This window comes from Elgaria multicarinata, chromosome 16, assembly GCF_023053635.1.
Source record: "Elgaria multicarinata webbii isolate HBS135686 ecotype San Diego chromosome 16, rElgMul1.1.pri, whole genome shotgun sequence".
In the NCBI taxonomy this organism is placed as follows: Eukaryota; Metazoa; Chordata; class Lepidosauria; order Squamata; family Anguidae; genus Elgaria; species Elgaria multicarinata.
The window spans coordinates 12,873,963-12,895,578 of record NC_086186.1 but is presented as its reverse complement, the minus strand read 5'-3'; the positions used below and the strand labels follow the sequence as shown (position 1 = coordinate 12,895,578).

Here is a 21,616-nt window from a genome sequence, read left to right as displayed (position 1 = left end):
AAGTTGGTTGTTGATCCTGTCCTTCCTTATGACACCCAACCGAAAACAGTTACTCAACAGACACATAACAAAGACACAAACACAGGGACTAGATCTTGCAACAAACCCAGATGCCAACTCTGTCCACATGTCTACTTAGGTAACACTACTGGAGGACCAAACAATGGGCCCGTTCAGAAGACACCTTCAACCATGGCTTTAACCACAGCGAATAAGGCCTTTTGCTTTATTCACCACGGTTAAAGCCGTGGTTTAAGGTGTCTTCTGAACACAGCCTGGCTTTCTGGCTTAACCACTGTGGTTAATGTGAAGGACATTGACCTGGGTTCTGCTTTAATTCAATGTTGCCTTTTTGTGTCTGCCAGAATGTGTACATTATTGTGTTCTGAATTTCGCTGTTCCAGGCTCAAGTGGGAGGGAAGAAGCTGGGCGTGCCTGCCAAGGTCATCTTTGCCTGGCATTTCCAACTCCCCCTGTAGCATCTGGGGATTATCAGAAGTGCTTAGAAGTTAACTCGCTTCAGCTGTGAGAAAGAATGTGGGTATCGCTCCTATGAGGAGGGGTCGTCAGGAGCCCGGGAAGGGCACTGGTTGGTTGGTGTGGATCATGGGGCCAGGTGGCCGAAAAGGGATAAAAGAGTTTAGTGCTGGAGGGTGGTCATCTCCTTTGCTGGATGACACGCGTGTCAAGGGAAGATCAGGTCCAAGCAGTCAGGGGGGACTGCTTGGAGTTAGTTAGGTTTTTCTTATGTTTTAAGTGTTGGGGTATCTTGGACAAGGTCAGCTGCCGCTGTGGCTGGGTGGTGGAATGACTGATGGTTTTATTGGGGTAATTGCTAGCTTCCTTTCCTCAACTTCGTTTCTCACCCCTTTTCCTGCACTCCCTTCCCCAACCTTTCCCCTTTCCCTTTTGCTTAGCTGTTACCGACCAAGGCCTTAAATGTTAGTCTTAGTGGTGTTAATAAACCTGCTTTGGTCCCTAATGTGCGTTTGTGCTTTATTCCTGGAACATCTGGCTCATCCCGGTTGTGGACAGGGCTAGGGAGGCGGGTTGCCTGGGAGTCTAGGACGTTTGGTCCAGAAGCCTACCTTGCAGGGACGTCAGGTGGACCCTGACCTCTGTTACAGTTAAAGCCATGGTTTAAGGTGTCTTCTGAATGGGGTCAATGTCAGCCACCACCATCAAGGGTTTATTCACTTGCTAAACTTCCAATCTGATATATGCTATAATCTGACAGCAACACCCTTCTGCAGTCTACATCGAAAAAACAGATTGGTCAGTCTATGCAAAAAATTTAATGGACAGGAACCAGACATCAGAAATAACAATTTCCAGAAATCAATAAAACATTTCAACCTAGTAGGACACTATAACCTTAATGTGGCCATCCTTGAACAAAGAAACTTCAAAGGGAAATGCCCACATGAAGATATTAAAATATCAGGAAATTCAATTCTGTCACCTGTGGCTTGAATCCAGATTATGCTTTATCGTACTACATCTGTTAATTAGCTTATTGATGGCAAGAAGTTTGTGTTATTACCTACAATGCCTTGCCAATGACCACTACTGCTTTTATGTAACTCCTTGTTATTTTTGCATTTGATTCCCCTCTGTCCTCATTCCTCTCTCTTACCCACACTTCCTGCTGTGATATGTGTATGCCTGCCAATTTAGGAATATACTTCAGGCATCTGATGCCAAATTAACCCATGAAGAAGAGGGCTGCAGCCCCGCCCCCCAGCCACCCCCAATCTCAGGGGGAGCACTAGCTAGCCCAGATTATCAGCTTTCAAATTAAAAAAAGAGCAAGTCTACAGCTCTTGTAGTGACAGAGATACAAGATAAAATGTTCAAGCAAAATGTTTTTCTGAGAAACGAATCTGCTATCACTTCTGTCACAGCTATGATTGACATTTCAGGAACAGTGCTAGTCATAGACATAAATGTAGAGTCTTCTTTGTGCTGCTCCTTACAAAAAATCCCATTACTTCAGGATACCCATACAATCTAAACATTAGTTGTCAACAAGGAGACCCAAAACCACAATGATGGGGTATCATTTCTCATCAAGAATCTGAAACCACAATATCAGAAGGAGCACCTTTTTAATATCAGCGATGAAAACCAAAATACTGTCTCCTTGCTACAAGGAGCAGGAGAACGAGGTCACCATAGAAACCAGACAGCCAGAGATAGCTGGGGCCCTCCATGTGAGGTATTTAAAAGAGATTAGGATCCTCCCAGAAGGTTGTTGCAGTGGAGTATGCAAGCTTGATCATCTGTGTTTCTACTGAAACTGCAGATCACATTTCAATCCTTATGAGCTGTGAATTGTTTTGCTATTATTTATTATGAATTTCAACCATCAAGGGATCAGGGCATATATGACATGCAAACAGTAGCATTCATAGTACCAGTACAGTTTTGCACATATATGCCTGGATAGAAGCCCTACTATAGATTTGTGACGTTGTCATAGCAGTTACACAAGGGTATGCTTTTGAAACCTAGACCTAAGAGATAACTCTTGGAACCTTTATTACATGGCAGCTGGAAAGAAGCACAGATGCTCTGCAAGGCTTAAATCTGGTCTAGAATAGAGAAGAAAGCAGCAGCTGTTCCCAACACACACACACACACACACACACACACACACTCCTCAACTGCCATCCACGAAAATAGAACACACTGATCATAGAATGAGTTTTTAAAAGCAGTGAATAGACACATCGTGGCAGCACAAGGAGTTGCTTAAGACTCTTTCAATAGTTCAACTATTGTGCAATCTTACCAGAACCTTGCAAAGAAATATCATGGGAAGTATATTTTCCACAAGCAAAACACACAAATTATTTCTCCCTGAATACTACTAAATGGCATCTAATGCTTCTCATTGCACCTCCTAGACACTTATGACAAGATTCAGGCAAAACAATAAGCAGGCATGAGATCCTTTGAACTCTTTCTATTGTACACACCATCAAAACTTGATTATTACTTTAAAAGGACACAGATGGGATTCTGTCCCATAAAAAGAACAAAAGTGAACTATGGCAAGATTCCTCTTGTGCTTCATGATCTCAACTGAGATCACATGGACAAGTCATCAGACCATATTACCCACCAAAACATTCACATCACAAGATGCACTTGAGGCATTCACCTCTTGAAGACACTAGTGATCACTAGAAATAAGTTAACTTTTCATTACGAATTCTCAAAACATACACCCAGGATGCAATGGAAACATTAGAAATGTCTCAAATCTCATCAAAATGCACAGCAACTGTGCAAGTAACAATTTAAGAAGAGCCGTGCTAGCTCAGACCAAAGGTCCATTCAGTCCAGCATTTGGTTCACATAGTTCACAGGAAGCCCACAAACAGAACATAAGTGCAAAAGTACCCTCCTACCCATGTTCCCCAGCAACTGGTGTATGTAGGCATACTGTCTCTGAAACTGGAGGTAGCATATAGCCATCAGGACTAGTAGCCATTCAGCTTTAACCTCCATGAGTTTGTCCAAACCTCTTTTAAAGCCATCCAATTTGGTGGCCCTCACTACACCTTGTGGAAGTGAATTCCATAGTTTAACTACGCGTTGTGTGAAAAAGTATTTCCTTTTTATCTGAGCTGAATCTCCCACCAATCAGTTCCATTGGATGAACCCAGGCTCTGGCTCTACTAGGCATTTTGGTAGGGCTTACCAGTGCACCAGCTTGTGTAGAGAAGCTGGTTTATACCCCACAACCAAAACGAGACTCAGACTGCAATATTTAGAAATCTAGCTTCCTTAATTTGCAAAAACAGGAAGACAGAGAAGAACATTAGTGAATCTGTACAAATTCTAGTGTGGGAAAGGATAGACTAAGGGAAAGAGAGAAAATGCTAACACTGCCCTGTAACATTCCCCAAAGGGAGAATCTGGGGGAAATTTTCTAGCCTATCCCTGTCTTCACATTCTGGAATGGACTGCACCACTTCAGACTGCAGCTGGTAGATAATCCTATTTTTGAATGCTCCCCTACATTAAAAAGACGAACACTTCCCTGAAAGTCTGAAAGTACAAAACAATGTACAAAAATATAAAAAGAAATCTGTTAAAATTTCTACCTGACAAAACTTTACACAGTTTTTTTTTTAAAAAAAAAAATCAAATGCTACTTTGCTCCCAAGTGAAGAAAGCTGATGAACCAATAGCTGATGTGGCTGGTGCTGCTATAAATAGAGACCAGAACAAGAAGTGTGAGGGCTGAACATTTGCCCACCGCTTGCTTGCTCATAGCCAAAGCACAATACAATGCAGTTTAGGAAAATATTGTATAATGTTAATCTCACTATATTGCATAGTTAATCTCACTATGTGGAAAGAAAAATCACCTTTTTATATAATAGTAGACCTTGGAGTTGCACAGTGAATGCGAAGTTGTTTCCAATCACATGAAAATAATGTATTTTCACAATATGAAGAGAGCATTTATAATTCCTCAAATATTCAGAATCCACTAGAAAATTCTCCGGTGAGAGTCCCATTGAAATGAATGGAAGAGGCACAAGAGCAGGAGAACCCTGACTGGATTCTGGCCAGTATTCCCAAAGATACTCATTTTCAGGCAACAGCTGATAGTCTAAATTCGGTTGACCAATCCTGAAAATGGCAGCGACCCAATACAAGACACTTACAGTTCCTTCTGGATCTGAGGAAAAGCTAAACTGTCATGAATACAGTTGTTATTATTGATTTTCTCATTACAGAAAGCGGAAGCTTCTATATTGGTCTTTGTAGTTGAATACAAAGCCAACTTCAACTAACATTTAGCCATTTAGAAAAGAAGCCGGGGGGGGGGGGGGGGGAGCAGACAGGCAACACATTACAATTGGGCTGCAATCCTTAAAGCTTACTGGTGAGGGAGTCCTACTGAACTCAACCGGACTTACTTCCGAGCAGACATATATAGGACTGCACATTGCACGTGATATAAAAGCCGAAACAGTTAAAGGAAACTGTACCCTTAAAGAAAAAAATCTCATGATTTATTTTTAGGTGAAGATAAGAAATTGTACCAATAATTTATGGTTGCAACTAGAAACCAGTTTCCTGAAGATACCTCAGCCAAAAGCAGAGAGTAGTCAACTGAGAGGCATCACCGTTAATATTTTTAAAGCTGCATTAAATTTGAACTGAAAAGCTGTTAAGGGGAAACAGCATGCATTGCTTTCTAAATACCTCTGCATCCTGCCTTTGCCCACTTGATTATCCAACTGAGGTTTAAGGTTTGGGGTTTGTTTGTTTTAAAAAACTGATTTGCACTGCTTCCCCATCACACCCATCTCAATTTAATGTGAATCCCCCTCCCTCCAGCAATGTCTGTGTTAGCAAAAGCCAGAATGTGATACAACTCCAGATCAAAACAGCACACAATTATTTGTTGATCATCGAGATTTATATCCTGCCTTTCTATACAATATCCAAGGAGGCAAACTGAATCTTTTAAATTTACAGCACGAATCACATGTACACAAAGTAGGCATGCCTTAATGGCAGGGCTCTGCTGCAACAATTACAAGGGATGAACTATACCCTTGTGCCCTCACTTGACCAAATTCTTGAGTCTATTTGGGTTTTGTTTGTCTTTTAACCTGATATGTAGCCCTCATTCCCTTTGGCTTACTTGTTCCTTGAATGTAGTGCAATGGTAAAAATCATTACTCTTTTCAGTGTAATGTACCTCCTAGTACATTTGGAGGATTGGAGAAGCCTCCTCAGGGCCTTGCTGCCCTACCCTTTCGTAAGAGTTCAACAGAATGCTGACATTGCCCTACAGCAGATGACTAACCTTCTTGGTTGTAACAGAGTATAAGAACCATAAGAAACAGCTTTCGAACTGGACACATTATCCGATTTTACAGCTCAACTTTTACAAAAACAAGAAAATTAAGCTGACTTCATATCGCACCGTACTGCAATGCCAGAATGCCTAACGTTTCCTCAAAATCTTCTTTCCCTAAGTATATGAACCGTAATATTCCCATTCTCCAATTAAAAAAATGAAGTAATATTTGCGTGAAAATCATCTTTTTGATGATTGAAATACCAGAGAACCCTTTTTAAAATTCGCATTAGCAAACTTGGGAGAAATCTGAAAGGAAGCAGAGCTCCATGCCCAGAAGCTACAAGCACTTTTTCTGTTTAGAACTATTTTCTTTTTAAATCATTACTTTCTTGTCCCAAGTACAAGACACACCCTGGAAAAAAGCCCTGCAGAACAAAGCTTATTAAGTTAAATGTTTTCTTGCCTAACCAGGAAGCTCTGCAGTCTAGAGAACCACATTTTCAGTTCAAATCAGCTGTTACTAAGCAGATTCACTGGAAACCAAACCAAGAACTTATATCAGAGTATAGTTGCCCCCAAGCATTAGTGAAGGGGGAGAAATAGGGGGAGTAGCACCAATGTAATAGCTAGTTACTCACAGTCCAATTCTATGCCTGCATACTTCGAAATAAAGCTATTTATTTACTACATTTCTTGTAAATTCAATGGAATTTACTCCCTCTTAAGTGTGAAAAGGATTGCAACCACAATCTTTCTTCAGGTGACTATAAAATGGAAGATCCCTAACAAATTGTTTTGACTTGCTGCAGAGTTCTCTCAAAGTTAAGCTAATCAATATACTCTTAAGGCTGTAATCTTACATCCACTTACCTGTAAAACTCAATGGGACCTAGTTTTGAATAGATAGGTACAGGATTATGCTGTTACTCTCTCCCTCCAATTGTTCTGCTATACCAACATTGGAAGGCAAAGCACCATTTGACATAATGAATAAATTCCATCGTGATATCTGCTTATTTTAGAACAAATTTGTTTTAGTTAGTATACTGATAATCTTATAGGGGTATCCTGCTCAAAAACTAATAAGAATTCTCAGGCATAGTGCAGCAATAAGAAAGACAGTTTCACCGAATACACGTTATCTAACATATATGTCAAGTTACACAAGAAACATGTTGACTTCAGTAGTAATTAGATGCAAGATTGCACACCAAGATATTTTATACTTATTATGGGCAATACATAAATTATACAATTTAGTTGTGTAAACCATATTTACACAACTAAATAATATAATTTATGTATTGCCCATAATAAGTATAAAAATATCTTGGTGTGCAATCTTGCATCTAATTACTACTGAAGTCAACATGTTTCTTGTGTAACTTGACACAGAGTTGCAACTGTGGTAGACAAGATGGCAATGGATTTAGCATTCACAGACTGAAAGATAATTGAACCAAATTAGTTGTCCACAACTACGAAAAAGAGTTAACTTACTTTAATATACATATAGTCCAGATCATCCATTGTTTTCCAGTACCTCTGATGGTGCAAGCTCCTGGTAATCTGATAAGTGGTCATTGTCGCCTTCACAAGCAATGTGTTCACCATGCAATAAAACTTACTCTGCGTTGGCAACTGATCTGTCACACAGCTCAGACTGACCCAACAGGCATCTCCCAGCTCGTCTGCAAGACTGATATTATTTGCTTTCAAAACTACATAAGAACAAACCATAAAGCCCCTGCAGAGGCCAACGTGTGACAGCCATGTCAGATCATTGAATCCCTCCATTGTCAGGGCTATTCACAAAATTTTAGTTGACTTATTTTGCAGCACAAAGAGCAAGAGTGTTTTCGTCCTGTGCCTCTGGAAAGAAGGACAACCCTCCCTGTCTTGTGATAGTCATCAAATGCTGAAATTCAAAAACATTTCTTTTAGAAGCAGCACAAAATAACTAGCCCTCTCCATTCACATTAAGCAGTTAGCATTACGTGCTCTAATCAAATTATGTTCCCAAGTTATTTCCTCTGTTAAAAATAACAATTTGACAGGCAGGGGAGATTAATAGCAGGGCTGTCCATATTGCATAATCCTGGGGTTTCCAGTGTGGCGCCCGTGGGCACCAATGTGCCCGCAGACTCTTCTCTTGGCGCCCGCCAGGCTCCCTGCCCTTCCTGGTTTTTATTTTATTTCTTCAGTTTTTAAATATTATTTTAACATGTGCTAAAAACATAATCCAAGTTCTGCAAAAGAGCAGCAATCACTATTGCCACACAGATACTAGCAACTCCACACAGTGGGCAAAGCAGCACTGCAAGCATGACTACCTTGCACCTCATCATTTCTCCAATCCATTTTCACCTCAATCCAATTTTAGTCACACATTTAAAAGGTATTAACGTGTGACTAGATGTGCCAGAATATGGATGGGGATATTCATTAGATTGTACATCCCACTGAAAAATGCCCTGGAAATTGGCATCACTGAAATTCCAATGTGCATTACAATCCACATTTTTGATGCACATCAGATTTATCCCTAACATTTCTGAGCTAGTAAGTGAAACACACATTGAACCCTGCTCATTTGTGCAGATGTCTTTAATCAGATGGGGTACTAGTGCAGGGCAGCTCACATGCTCTGACAAAACCAGCACAGTCTCAATTGAAAAACATAGCTTAACATATCTACTCAAATTAAACCCTACTGATTTCAAGGAAACTTAATCCCAGGTAAGGGTGTTCAATATTGCAATCTAAGTCATAGAAACATTAACTCTTAGATGCAGCCACTGAGCAATGAAATCACTGGATTCAGATTTCATCACTGCAGAATTTGAATTGCCATGGTGAAGGGTTTTTTTTTTTAAGCACTGTGGTACATGCAGAGCTTCTCTTAAACTTGCTCCTTGAGACTCTTGTTTTCCACCACTAATGAGGGGGAATCTCAGGAGCACACAGTCCTTACCCTTGAGCATAAAGGCTTATTTGCTAGTACCTTATAGATTTCTTCAGGTGTGATTGCTTAAATTTCCACCCCCAACTACTTTTGACTACAACATAAAGATGAAGTCAGCTTCCTGTACAGCTCCTCCAAGCCAATTAGTCAGATTTTACTGGAATCTGTGTTGGTTTTTTCCCTTCAGAATGCTCTCATTTTCAGAGATTTAAAAACAAATGAAGACTAGCAATTCCCAGATCTATGGAAAATGGTGTTTTTGCAAGCCCCAACTGCAAAGCTGTACAAGTGCACACATGCACCCACTTCCATTCTGGAGGAACCATACAGCTCAAGGGCAGAGGATCTGCACAGCCACTGCCAGTCATAGTACACAGTAGGCAAGATGGGCAAATAGTTTGACCTGATATAAGGCAGCTTTCCTATGCTGCTTCTCACCCTACTAAAAGAGCACCAGGCGTAGGATACATTCTTCTTGCAGAAATGGCATTTCTTGCCTTAGCACTGTCATGTTGTTCCCAAAGGGAAACCATGCTTATTATAGCGGGTAGGAATAAGGAGTAAAGTACTCCCAAATTTCTCTTTGCAGAGGTGATGAAACCCATCACTTCTTAAGATTATGCCTACTACAACAATACACACATACATCATCTATAAACCAATATCGCATGCTTCTTCTTTGGAATGGGGTTTTCTCATATATAAATGTTATTAATTCATCAACCAACTAATACTCACATTAATATCTAGCTAAGGTTTAGTTAATTGACTGAGAGCCCTAGATTTACCTGTTCATTTGGTGTCAACACCTCTCTCCTACTTGCGGCTTAAGACATTTACACAACATAACCCCAAATAACTATCTGCCTTTTGTGAGACTTCAGTTTCTCCAGTTCTCAAATACTGAGGCAAACAGAGGCAGGAATCCATAAAACTAACAAAAAAGCCACGAACTTCTGCATGTGCAAGTTCACCCGTACTCAGGAACAAAACAGGAGCATTCTGGTATTTTCCATTTGCAGTCCCCTTTAAACTACTCTACTGAACCATCTCACAAAGTGCTGATTCATATAATGTGTCACATCACCAAAGAGCAGAATCCAGGGAGTGTTTAGTGGTTCTCAGCTCTGAACCTATTCAGCACCTATCTACCGATCATATGCCACACCCCAAAGTAAATTGGCTTTGCTTTAGTGTCAAAGGCATTTAAGAGCCAAACACTAGTGCTCATTATTAAGAATTCATTAAAGAAACATCATAAGATGCTGCTAAGCACCTGGCAAATGCTACAATACTAAGAATTTCTTAATGCAGGCTGTTTCACTTATGATTTCCTATATGGATATAGTCTCCATGTCCAAAAGGATACATACTGCCATTTAAGAACACACACACTTTCATATTCCATCCCGCACTGTCAGTAGACATGGCCAGCAGAGTTACTATATTTATTGATTCCCGACAGTTATGCAAAAGGTAAAGAACACAAGGCTACTGTACTTCACTGAACCAAGCAAGATGCATACTTGACAGAGCCAAAGTTAAGTTCACACTTTCCCTATTCAAAATAAGGTTCTGTGTATTCAAAGAATAATTGCCTCAAGATGGTCACATGAGTCACTTGACAGCATTTCAACTGGCCAGGCTGGGCATTTGTTCTGGCTAGCGTCTTTTTAAGTTTCTTCAGTGTTAGGAAATATGCATTTTAATGTGCAGTAAGGATGTTCTATGAGGAGTTTGGGTGTGTTTTTTCTTGTGGTTTTCTTGCTTCGTGCAGGGCAGCCCAATTGATTGATTTCTTTTACAAATGGAGCAAAAAAATCCAACCGAGTTTCAAGGTTGTTATTTAATGTATAACATACATTTCAAAACACATCCACCATGAACAACTTGTGAAGCAAGAACAAGCTTTCACAAACAGAATTCTACCTCCCAGGCTGCAGTCAGCCCTGCCCATGGTGATATCATTTCCTCCTCCGAAGAAACCTGGTATTCAGATGAAGCGCTGTAAACCAAAATTTAGCTGTTGATTCTTTTTTCACTCACAAGAGTAGCTTTGAAAAGAAAGTGCAGCTTCAAACTTGTTGTCTGCCTACAAAGCTGATCGGTAAATCTTTCTCAATTACTTCTCATTTCTGTCCATTAAGTGCTGTTCACGCAATGCCCTGTTTAATTGCTAACAGCCAAGCCTGTTTTCGTTTTACCACATTGCTGCAATTTTATGGAAGGTTTTTCAAAGCAAGCTGTTTCTACCTAAGCTATAGTTCCTGCTTTCATATGACTGAACTTAAAAAAGGTGAGGTATTTCTAGCCATCAGGTGTTATGTAGGAAGAGAAAGACAGAAAAATCAGGTGGCAAAAAGTGGATCAAGAACATTTCCTATTTTAGAAACCAATATATATCAAGATATTGAAAGCTTGTTTCATTTCTGACTAATTGGATTAACGAAGTATGATATTGGATGGGGGAATAATTCTACTTTGCTTCAGTAGATTGGAAATATCATCCCTTAGTCCTACTTACTACTTCCAATGCTAGCATAACATAGGTTTGCAATATTTTCTCGACACAGTGATTAATTATGTCCCACCTTAAGCATTTATTTGCTGGTGCAGCCAATCTAGGGAATGGGCCATTAGTTTGGCAAGACATAAACCTGTCATCCAGTGAAAAACATTTCATGTAACAGTAATAGAGAAAGTGCTTCAGGCAAATGTAATACTGCACTTTAAAAAGACCACTTTGAAGGAAAATGGCAATGAAGCCAATGGCTTGGCATTCTGCAGAGTTCTTATTTTGTTTAAATACACATGTATTGTAACTTCAGAAAGTATAATATATAACTGTTAATTTGGATTTGGGTTTTATTTATTTTTTTAAAAAAGATAATATGCAGTTAGCAAGTTTGATGTAAAACAATCCACTTGTCACCATACATATCACACTGCTTCATCACAACAGCATGACCTTTCAGCGAGATATAAAAATAAATTCAATGACCACAAGCCAACACAGAGTTAAGTGCACTTAAACTCGCATAGATTATTTACAGGAGCTACATGAGGGCCTTTTCAGCTTAGCCAGCAAAATTCTTTAAATGATGTTATCTTCTTAAAAAGGCACAGGCAGACTTCTTACAAAATAATTAGTTTTGGTAAGTAATATGCCCAGGTCATCCATTGCAGGAAAGTCGTTCATAGGCCACAAGGCAATGGACAAACTATAATAGGTTGGATCCAGACTTATGTCATACTTACAAGTTGGGGCTTAGGTCACTGAGACTTAATTGATTTCAGTGGTTCTACTTGAAGCAGCTAGAGTCAGTAGTTAGCCCATCAGTTCTCAGGATCTAGGCCATATGTAGTAAGGGGGATATGATCTAATTATCATATACCAATCCCATAACAATGTATGGCTGCCTAAAACAAAAAAATCTCAGGGAACAAGAAAAAGCAGATTATTTCCTCCTGTTCTAATGGATTACTTGAAATTAGGAAGACAAAATGCTATCTAGTTCACAACATTCATCTATGGGGCAAAGACAATTGTGAGAAATACCTGAATTATTAAATTATTAAATTCAAAGGAGAAAGGAGTCCTAATATAGACCCTAAGACCATTTGTGCTTTAAGGTGAAGAGAAATTTGGCTTACATAATAGTTATTCAAACCTGTATTCTTGGCAGTATAATCTAAAAAGATTCTATCTCTAAAAACTCTTCCTTTAACAACCCTTACAAAAAACAACAGTAGGTTGTTTCTGTTCAGCCATGGAAAACAGCCACGCAAAAGCATTATCATCTATCGTAACAAAGCAAGCTCTATTATAAGTAAGACCAAATGAAAACATTTAATTCCTTGTATCTGAAGGAGTTAAGCATCATATAGTTCCATTCATAGCTTTTAGAGTTACAACAAAGGCATCCAGAATCAACGTACCCTGCATCTCTCCACCATATATAGGCTCTCTTCTTGAGAAGAAATTAAAGAACTAATCATACTTTGACTCTTGCTTGTTCTGCAAAATTTCTTAGTCTACCCCACAGAAGGAATTTCCAACATAATGACCACTTTCTCCAAAGTTATCCACTGCAACACTCTGCCTAAATAACTGAGACTTGCCATTTCGCAAATCCCACCCCAAACTCTAGACACATTCTATTGCAACTGACATTTAGAGTTTCTTGTAGGTGGAGGAGCTCCTAGATGTGTAAAGGCTTTCCTCTTCACTGCTATGTTGGGGACAGCTCTGTATATGTGTATCCATTGTGCACACAAAGCCATATCCTACTCCTATATGACAGGGAATCAAGAAGCCCATATGTGCACACATCCAAACGCCCACGCAGCTTTGCATCAGGATCAATAAGTTTTTGATCTGGATATTGGATTTTGAATGATACTACAGAAATCCACTTCTGACCTGTAACTCTGCATAGCCGTCCAGTGACAAGGGTGAGACTAAAAGGCCAGCCAGGCTGCAATCCCACTGGACTCAATGGGACTTACTTCTGATTAGACAAGAATAGGATTGAACTAGTAGCCTCACCCTTTAAAACCAGACAAAACCACAAATAGATCAGCCACCACAGTCTAGACCAGTTTGCCACGGAGAGTCGGGGTCTTGAAGTGACAAGTTTCTTTGCCTCATTATTTAGGGTAATTCCATGAAATAATAAAGCTTCCCAATGTCTATTAAGACTGGCTGATAATGCTAACTTGTAAAATTAAACACAATCTTTGTATGTTTACTTGGAAAGACATCCCACTGAATTCAGTGGGGTTGCTGCCACTAAGTATGCATAGGATTGCAGACTTAATTGGGCGTCTGTTCCTTCAGCCAAATTATTAGTGTGCATAACCATTTTCGGCGCCAGGTCAAGACTTTTCTCTTCTCCCAGGCATTTTAACAGCATTTAACAACATTAAGTTTGTTTTTAATGGGGCCCAGAATTGTTTTTAAATGGATACTGTTGTTTTTATACTATTGTTTTTATGTTTCTGCTGTTTTTTAAAATTTTGTATACTTTTTAATGTTTACCATTTTAAACTGTTGTAAACTGCCCAGAGAGTTTCGGCTATGGAGTGGTATATAAATATAATAAATAATAAAAATAAATAATAAAAATAATTATTAAATCTCAGCCTGTGGATCCACGGAGAATTCAGTTGTCTGGCCGAACACTAATGAATGAGGTCAACACTGGTTCATAACCTTGTTCTGACTGAAAGAAGGGGAACCCTTTCTGAAGGCTGTATTTTTTTAAAAAGTAAAAGGCATGAACTTCCTGACATGACTTTGGATCTTCACAAAGAAGCCTACACCCCAGTCCCTATTTATCTTGGACTATGATTCCATGCCATCTCAACTCTTGCACAGGAGGTAGGATTTCCCAAAGAAACCAAACACTGATCAAATAATAGCTACCTCAATAATACACTCACAGTACAATCCTATACAAGTCTATTCAGAAGTAAGCTCCACTGAGATCAATGGGACTTGTACATAGGCTTACACCCTTAGTTTTACTATCATAAGGATTCTTAGTCAGAGCTTTAAAATGTGAACTATGTATATGCAAACATATTAAAAGTTTGCTTCCAGCATGGTAACAAGCTTTATGAACACTAACTGAATTCTACCAAACAGAATTTTTTAAAAAAAACTAGAAGAGGTTGAAGAATACTCATTAGATTCTCTCTCTTCTGTAACAAAAGTTAGGAGTGTGTCATTTTTAACAGCAAGATCCAGAGATTCTCTACTGCATCTGTGTGTTTACACAGCAAAACTGAAATATATTGTATTTCATGACTGGGCTGATAATTACCTACCCAGCTAGGTTGTCATTGTTCTTAAAACAGAAGGTGAAGCAGACTATACCAGCAGAATCAGTAACATCCTGCCAGGAGGAACAGCTTAAAATTCAAGCTTTTCAGAAACAAAATATAAAACTCAACAGAACAAAACACAAACACACAGTAAGTGAAAAATGTGAGTTTGGCATTTCTCAATCTCCACTCCCATTCAGGCTTCACAGAACCCGGTAACACCAGGAAAACAAATATAATATTAGCAAAGGTGAATGTGGGAAGCATGCTCTAGCCATGGTCACAAAACCCTGATCTAGAAAACATTGTGCCAATATAGCATGTATGTGCCAATATACCATATTCTACATGCTGAAAAGTTAACCATTTACGTGTCATGACGGCACCTCATATGCGATCACCAGGGACATCTGATGCATCTACAAAGCCCTTCTTCTCTTATTCCACTGAGCACAATTATGCTATCAACGTGTATGGAACAAGAGGAAAAGCTGCAATTAAAGAAAGAACACACAGGGAGCTGGTGTCTCTCCAATGATTTCCCTGCTTGCAGCCATTTTATTTAGAAATTTTTAATTCAAAACTGCAGCCCCATTAACACGATGTGGCTACATACTCTGTGCCTATACCTGCAGCCAGCCAGAGTTAAAAAGTCCAGCTTGAGAAGCACGATGCTACTGATAATGTTCTTTTTATCAGCTGTACCAGTACATCATAGCCTGATTCATTATTGTCGAATCCTCCAAGAGAGATGCCTCTGACTGCTAGGTACAAGTCGCTTGCATCACTAATTCTTCACAAAATAAAACACCATCCCCAAGGCCCACAATCTGTATTCCTTCTAAATTGAAGTCCTTATATTACCATGCAGAATAAATGGCAACTGATGATAATGAAAGGAAGCATGACTCATGCTTATCTAGCAGAATATATAAAATGACAATGGTTGTAGCAGAGACGATCACGAACACAGGCAAGTGTTACAAGGTTAATGCTTCATGCGCCCAACCAAGTAAAGTCTGGTCCACCCTTGAAGCTTCTGCCACAATAACTGATGTTAGGCTTTCAGATGTCATAACCTGGCTCTCCCTTGCTCGTAGCGCTACTTTTTATTTTATTTTTTAAGAGTCAAGGAGAAACTGCTGAGGAAGAGGACATGAAAACAAGGCAGCGCTGTTCTGAGAGAGAGATGAGAGCCATAGCACCCCTTTTTCCTTCCTATTTACTCTCAGGTCACACACACACACACACAAGAAAGGAGGTGCGTGACTGGGATGCAGGCAGAAAGATGCTGCTCAGCCAAGAAGGCCCCTTGCAGGAAGATGACAAGCGATCCAGCTCTGCCACCTCCTGAATACTGCAGGGAGTCGGGGACAGGGGCTTCCACAAAGGACAAGCCCTCATTCCCAAAGCATCCTCCATTCCCGCCTCGCCTTCCCGCCCCATAAGTGTAACTGCATGTAGGAACAGCAGAAGGTGAAAGAGAGCGGGCTCAGCAGAAGGACCCAGTTCCCCCCACTGACACCCCCAAGGAGGCGTTGGGGGGGGGGAGGCTTGCCCAATTCTCCCTCAAGGCGCGGCCCAGCCCCTTAGCAACAACCCCTCCCCCACCGCGGCGTTGCCAAGCGCCCTCCAACGGTCGCCTCCATTTCCCCCCCACCGGGCAGGCTTCGGCCTCTTTTGCGATTCATTTCCCGCCTCAGGTTAGGCCTCGCTCGCGCCCGTCAAGGCGCCCACCCGCGGCAGGCTCTCTCCGCACCCCGCGCCTCAGCTCACCTTCGTATAGAGCTCGGACGCTGCCATGGTGCCGGTGCGGACTCAAGCCGGCCGGCCCGAGCGGTAGCGGCTCTCGCCTTGGGGCAGCAGAGGAGGAGAGCGAGGCCAGGGGCGGGGCGCAAGGCGGGGCGGCCGAGAAAGACGGCGCGGAGATGCGGCGGCAGCGGCTTGCTAGTGAAGCTCCTCACTCAGGCGGCGGAGACGGAGGCCGCCGGGCCGGGCTCGCCATGTTGCTACCTGGGAAGCGCGAAGCAGAAGGATGGGGATGAGGCAGCCGGGGGCCCGCTCCTCTTTCTCCTCCTCCTTCTGCTGCTGCGGCGGCGGCGGCCGCTCTTCATGCATTGTGGGTACCAGCCAGCGCCGGGATGCAGGCGGTGGACGATGGCGGCGGCGGCGACTCCTGGGCGAGCTCTGCCTCCCGCTGGCTGCGGGTGCAAAATGTCAAACAGCGAACGGGGAGACGCTGAGGGAAGCTGCAGGCCCTTTGGGGCGGAAATCGCTCTCAAGAAGAGCCTGGTGGTGTCGGCAGCAGCAGCAGCAGCAGCTTAAAGAGGCTTTAACCGAGTTGCCATACATGCCCTGTGCATGCTTACTCGGAAGTAGGCCCTACTACTGGGTTTGCTTACTTAAACTGGGTAAGTCAAGTGGCAGGAAGTATTTCTCCACTCACGCGCATAGTTAAACTGTGGAACTCGCGACCACAAGATGTAGTGATGGCCACCCTTTGGGATGGCTCTTTAAAGGATTAGACAAATTCATGGAGGATGAGGTTATTCATAGCTACCCAGTCATGATAGCTTTTCTTCAGGATCAGAGGCAGTATGCCTTTGGGTATCAGTTCTTGGGGAATTAAAAGTAGAAGGGTGCTATTGCACTCCTGTCCTGCTTGTGGACTTTTCATTGGCGTATCTAGTTGGCTACCATGAAAACAGAATGCTGGACTAGATACCTTTGGTCTGATCTAGTACAGCATTTTTGTAATGAAATGCAAAAGGTGCAGTCAAATCACAGCCTGGACTTTTAGGATTTCATTACCATTTGACTCCATATATATTTGCCTCTACACCCGTATGTACATATACCTACCAAGTGAGGATAATATATTTCATGCATCTGAGGAACTGGACTGTAATCTACAAAAGCTTGTGCCATAATACATCTGTTAGCCATAAGATGCAACAAGGCTCTTAGTTGTGTTTGTTGCAACAAAAAAGGGCTATCTACTGGAAGTTGTTCTCAGGTAAGTGTGCCCAGGATTGCAAAGTTCCACTGAGCACAGTGGGACTTACTTGTGAGTAAACATGCATGGGATTGGTATGTTGTAATGGTATCCTAAGGATTGGGAGAAAGTCCTCAGTTCAGCGGGGGTCAGTTCTTAATAAGTACTTCTAGGATTTGGAGGTTTTGAGTGGGAGATGCTTAGAGCCCACATCATCAGATGTGTGGTGGTATTCTCAACTCAGTGAACTGCAGATTTTATTTTTACGGTATTTCTATGCTGCCCTATAACCAGTGTTCTGATGCATTTCAACTTCCTCCTGAAATATATGAAGTGTTATGCTCTTCTTTTATCTATTTCTGTATGAACCAGGTTCTAGTCCATCAGTTTATGCAATATTAAATGTTAGTGTAATCCTAAGCATTTTACTCAGAAGTAAATCCCATTAACCACAGGGAGACGTGTTTCCTGCTTGCAGCCTTAGTCTTTAAGCTGTCACACTATTTTTATGCCTGTGTGCTCTAACTATGACTGCAAACCTATGCACTTACCTGCAAGTAACCTCTGCTTGGCTTTCTGGGGAGTTACGGTCAATGAAACCATTTGGGTGACAGGTGGGGGAAGACTGAACACTGGCTAGAACCCATATTGGAATCAACTCAGTGGTGGTGGCAGCAGCAAAGAAATCTTTCTTCTGGCAGATTTGTTTTGACTGGTGAGAGGCCTACTACATTCTGGCAGACAAGAGGAATTGGTTCTGCTTGTGGTTCAGAATGAGAGATGGGAACTGCTATGGAACAATCTGGTCACATTGTAATAAATATATTTAGCTTGTTCTGCCTTCAAACATGAACAGGATGGTTTGAGGCCCCCTACTTATATGCTTGAACCTTGCCCATTGTTGCTGATTAAAGCAGACAGAGCAGATTCTGCTATGAGAGTCTCAGATGAGACTTTGTCAGGGATGGCATTAATTGCAGCTTTGTACTGAGGCTTCTCTTTTAATAACTATCAACCTGTATAAAATCTGCTATATAAGAGCAAGGTGTTCAAACATGTGGTGGCATTTCAACTCCAGGTATTTAGACAAAACCAGTTATTTGGATTTATTGACTTTTGGAATTGAAACTGACTTGATTGCCCTGCTAGACGGCTTGAGCTGAGAGATGGAAGGTGTGTGTACCTTTCAATTCTCTTTGACTTCTCAGTGAGTTTTGATATCATTGACTATTGGGGGCAGGCAGACTTCAAGCTTGTGGGATCTACCTCACTTTTTTACTAGGAGCCTGAGGTCCACCAACTGGAGCCAGGTGCAAAATGGTGGCTCAGGAGTCCTATGAGACACACATTGAGATGGCGTGCATACAGAAGTACAAATCTACATCTTAGTTACTACTGATCAGGGATTTGAACTTGGACCTGAAATTTGCTATGGTTAGGCAATTGGGAGTTAAGAGACCCTTGCTTATTTACTGCAAATCACTTAAGAGCAGGGGTGGGCAACTTGTGGCTTACAATTCCCATCATCTACCATCATTGACTATGCTGGCTAGGGCTGAGAGCGATAGTCTGCAAGTTTTATTATTACATTTCTATGCCATCCAATAGCTGAAGAGATGTACTAGTATAAGGGTGCCCTCCAGATGTTTTGGATTAGTTTCCATCACCCTTAGCCAGCATGGCCATTGGCTAGGAATTATGAGAGTTGTAGTCTAAAACATCTGAAGGACAGTGGGTTGCTACTGCTGTACCAGCAGATCATGATCTACCCACCCTTGGACTATGGCATCTTTCTCATCAGCCTGGAAGGAGTTGAAGTTACAAGGTACTGTATTCCAGTAGTTCTGTTCTTTCATGGAGGCCAATGTCAAAGTGGCACAGAGAAACAACTTTTCTACTTTATGGTTTGGACTGTAGGGTACCATAGGGTTCAATCTTGTCTCTTATGCTTTCTAACATCTACAACAAATAGGTGAGGTAACCCAGAGTTTGGCTGAAACATCACTATGCGTATGATGCTCAGCGCAATCTCGTTTCCAACATCTGGCCTCAAGGAGGCAATAAATGTACAAAACTTCATTTGGTATCAGTTCAGGAGTGGATGGAAGAAGTTAATCGAGATAAGACAGATGTTGTTGCAGGAATTCTGGTAATCTGGGAGAGGTTATTCAGCCTGTTTTAGATTGAGCTTCACTCCCCATAAAGGATCAGTGTGCACTCTGGGAGTGCAACTTGACAATTTCCTTGGACATTCATTTGGCAGCAGTGAGCCCTGCACCATGGAACAGAATAGCTCTGTGTTCAGCTTTTTCATCTGTAAATACAGCTTCACCTTTTTATTATTTAGAACCCTAGTTTTTATAAAATATTAAAGTCTAAAGGCAGGGCTACTTTAAGACACAAGTATAAGAAACTGAAGGATTGTAGGTAAATCTTTGCAGAGCCATTCTGACAAACATAGAAGTCTAGCAGTGATTTTAAGTACACAATTGTTCATGGTGACTGAAAGATAACACACGTAGCATCAGTTGTGCTCAAGAGTTTAATGTGACAAATGAGATGTGATACAGCACATGCAACTTACCTTTTGTATTTCAAGTGTGTCAAGCCTTTTAGCAAATTAACAATGAAGCCTCCAAGTGTGATCAGCTCAGTCATCCCAATATAGAAACTTGTTTGTATAGCTAAGTTTAAGAACAAATGCAGTTTAATTCTCTCCATTTATAGATGAACAAGTTCAGAATTGTTAGCAGTACTTATTTCCTACACTACATATGTTAAAAGACTATGCTTCCATTAAGCCAAATCTGAACAGGTGCAGTATCCACTGAGATTTCTCAGTTTAGCCAACAAATAAGAATTGTTTATTAGGTCCAACCAAAGATCTATGTAATCTAGCATTCAATTTACAACTGGACTGGTCAAGTGCTTCTGGATACTGGCACAAAGGCGATAGCCACCATGTGGCATTGCTCTCCCCTGGAGAAAGCTATGTTTTAATTTAAATATACTTATTTTGGTCTCTCCCCACACCCCAAGCTCTGAAATTATTATAAAGTTTGTGTAAACTCTACTACACAATTAACAGCCTGAGTTATACAAGGCCCATTAAGCATTCCTGAGTTTTACCCATCTCTATAGTGGCCACCTATTTGGGAGATGCATTGACACAAAGTCCTGCCTGCCATATTTCTCTATAATACTTTATGTAATATAAGAAAACATGGCTGCCAGATTTAAATACCAGCAGCCACCAGGAATATCTGATGAGCAGAGGTGGTGGTAGGATTAGCCCAGCTGGCAATTGCTTAAACAGCTTTATAAAGTTAAGTTGCATTGTCACGTACCTGATAGGCCACAATTCATAGCTATTGGGCTACATTCAGCCAGCTTGGTGGGAAGTAAGTTGTATGGGACTGATGGAGAAGCTGTCAGTTTGGGGAAGGGCCATAGCTCGGTAGTAGAGCACATGGTTTGATTGTAGAACATCCCATGTTCTATCCCCCACATCTCCAGTTAAAAGGATCAGGTAGCAGGCAAAGGAAAACGCCTGTGCTTGAGAGCCAGCCAAAGTGGACAAACCTGGGCCAGATGGACAAAAAGCTCCCCCATACCAGATAAGATTCTGTTCTATTTTGATTTGGAGCTGCAGATGTCCATGTCCAACTGCAGTTCCAATGAACCGTTTATTGTGTACGCCCTCTTGTTTTAAATTCATTCACAAGAATATAACTGCCCATGCTCTTTCCAGCTAACTTATATTCATGCTGGGAGTTAGTCATGACCATTTACAAAAATGGACCCTGCAACCAAAGCCTGGATAGCATTTAGACGTGTATACTAGTAGTTAATGTCCTGGAACACTGGAAGACCATGCCCAGTTCCTGCTTCAGTCAGTTCGTTAGAAGAATCCAGTCTGCTGGTTATTTCAGGATAAATTCCCACCAAGGACACCTTTACCTCATAAGCATAGAAACAAACCTATTATGGA

General features: G+C 41.2%; 1 protein-coding gene across 1 annotated transcript in view; it reads right to left on the bottom strand.

The window, feature by feature from the left end:
- Positions 1–16,488, bottom strand: part of MYO5A (myosin VA) — an 84,314-nt gene extending 67,826 nt beyond the window's left edge. Inside the window, exon 1 of the mRNA XM_063142423.1 lies at positions 16,407–16,488. Within this exon, the coding sequence (XP_062998493.1) occupies positions 16,407–16,433 (27 nt within the window). The 5' untranslated portion in view covers positions 16,434–16,488. The remainder of the gene's footprint in view (positions 1–16,406) is intronic.
- Positions 16,489–21,616: the final 5,128 nt, after the last annotated feature.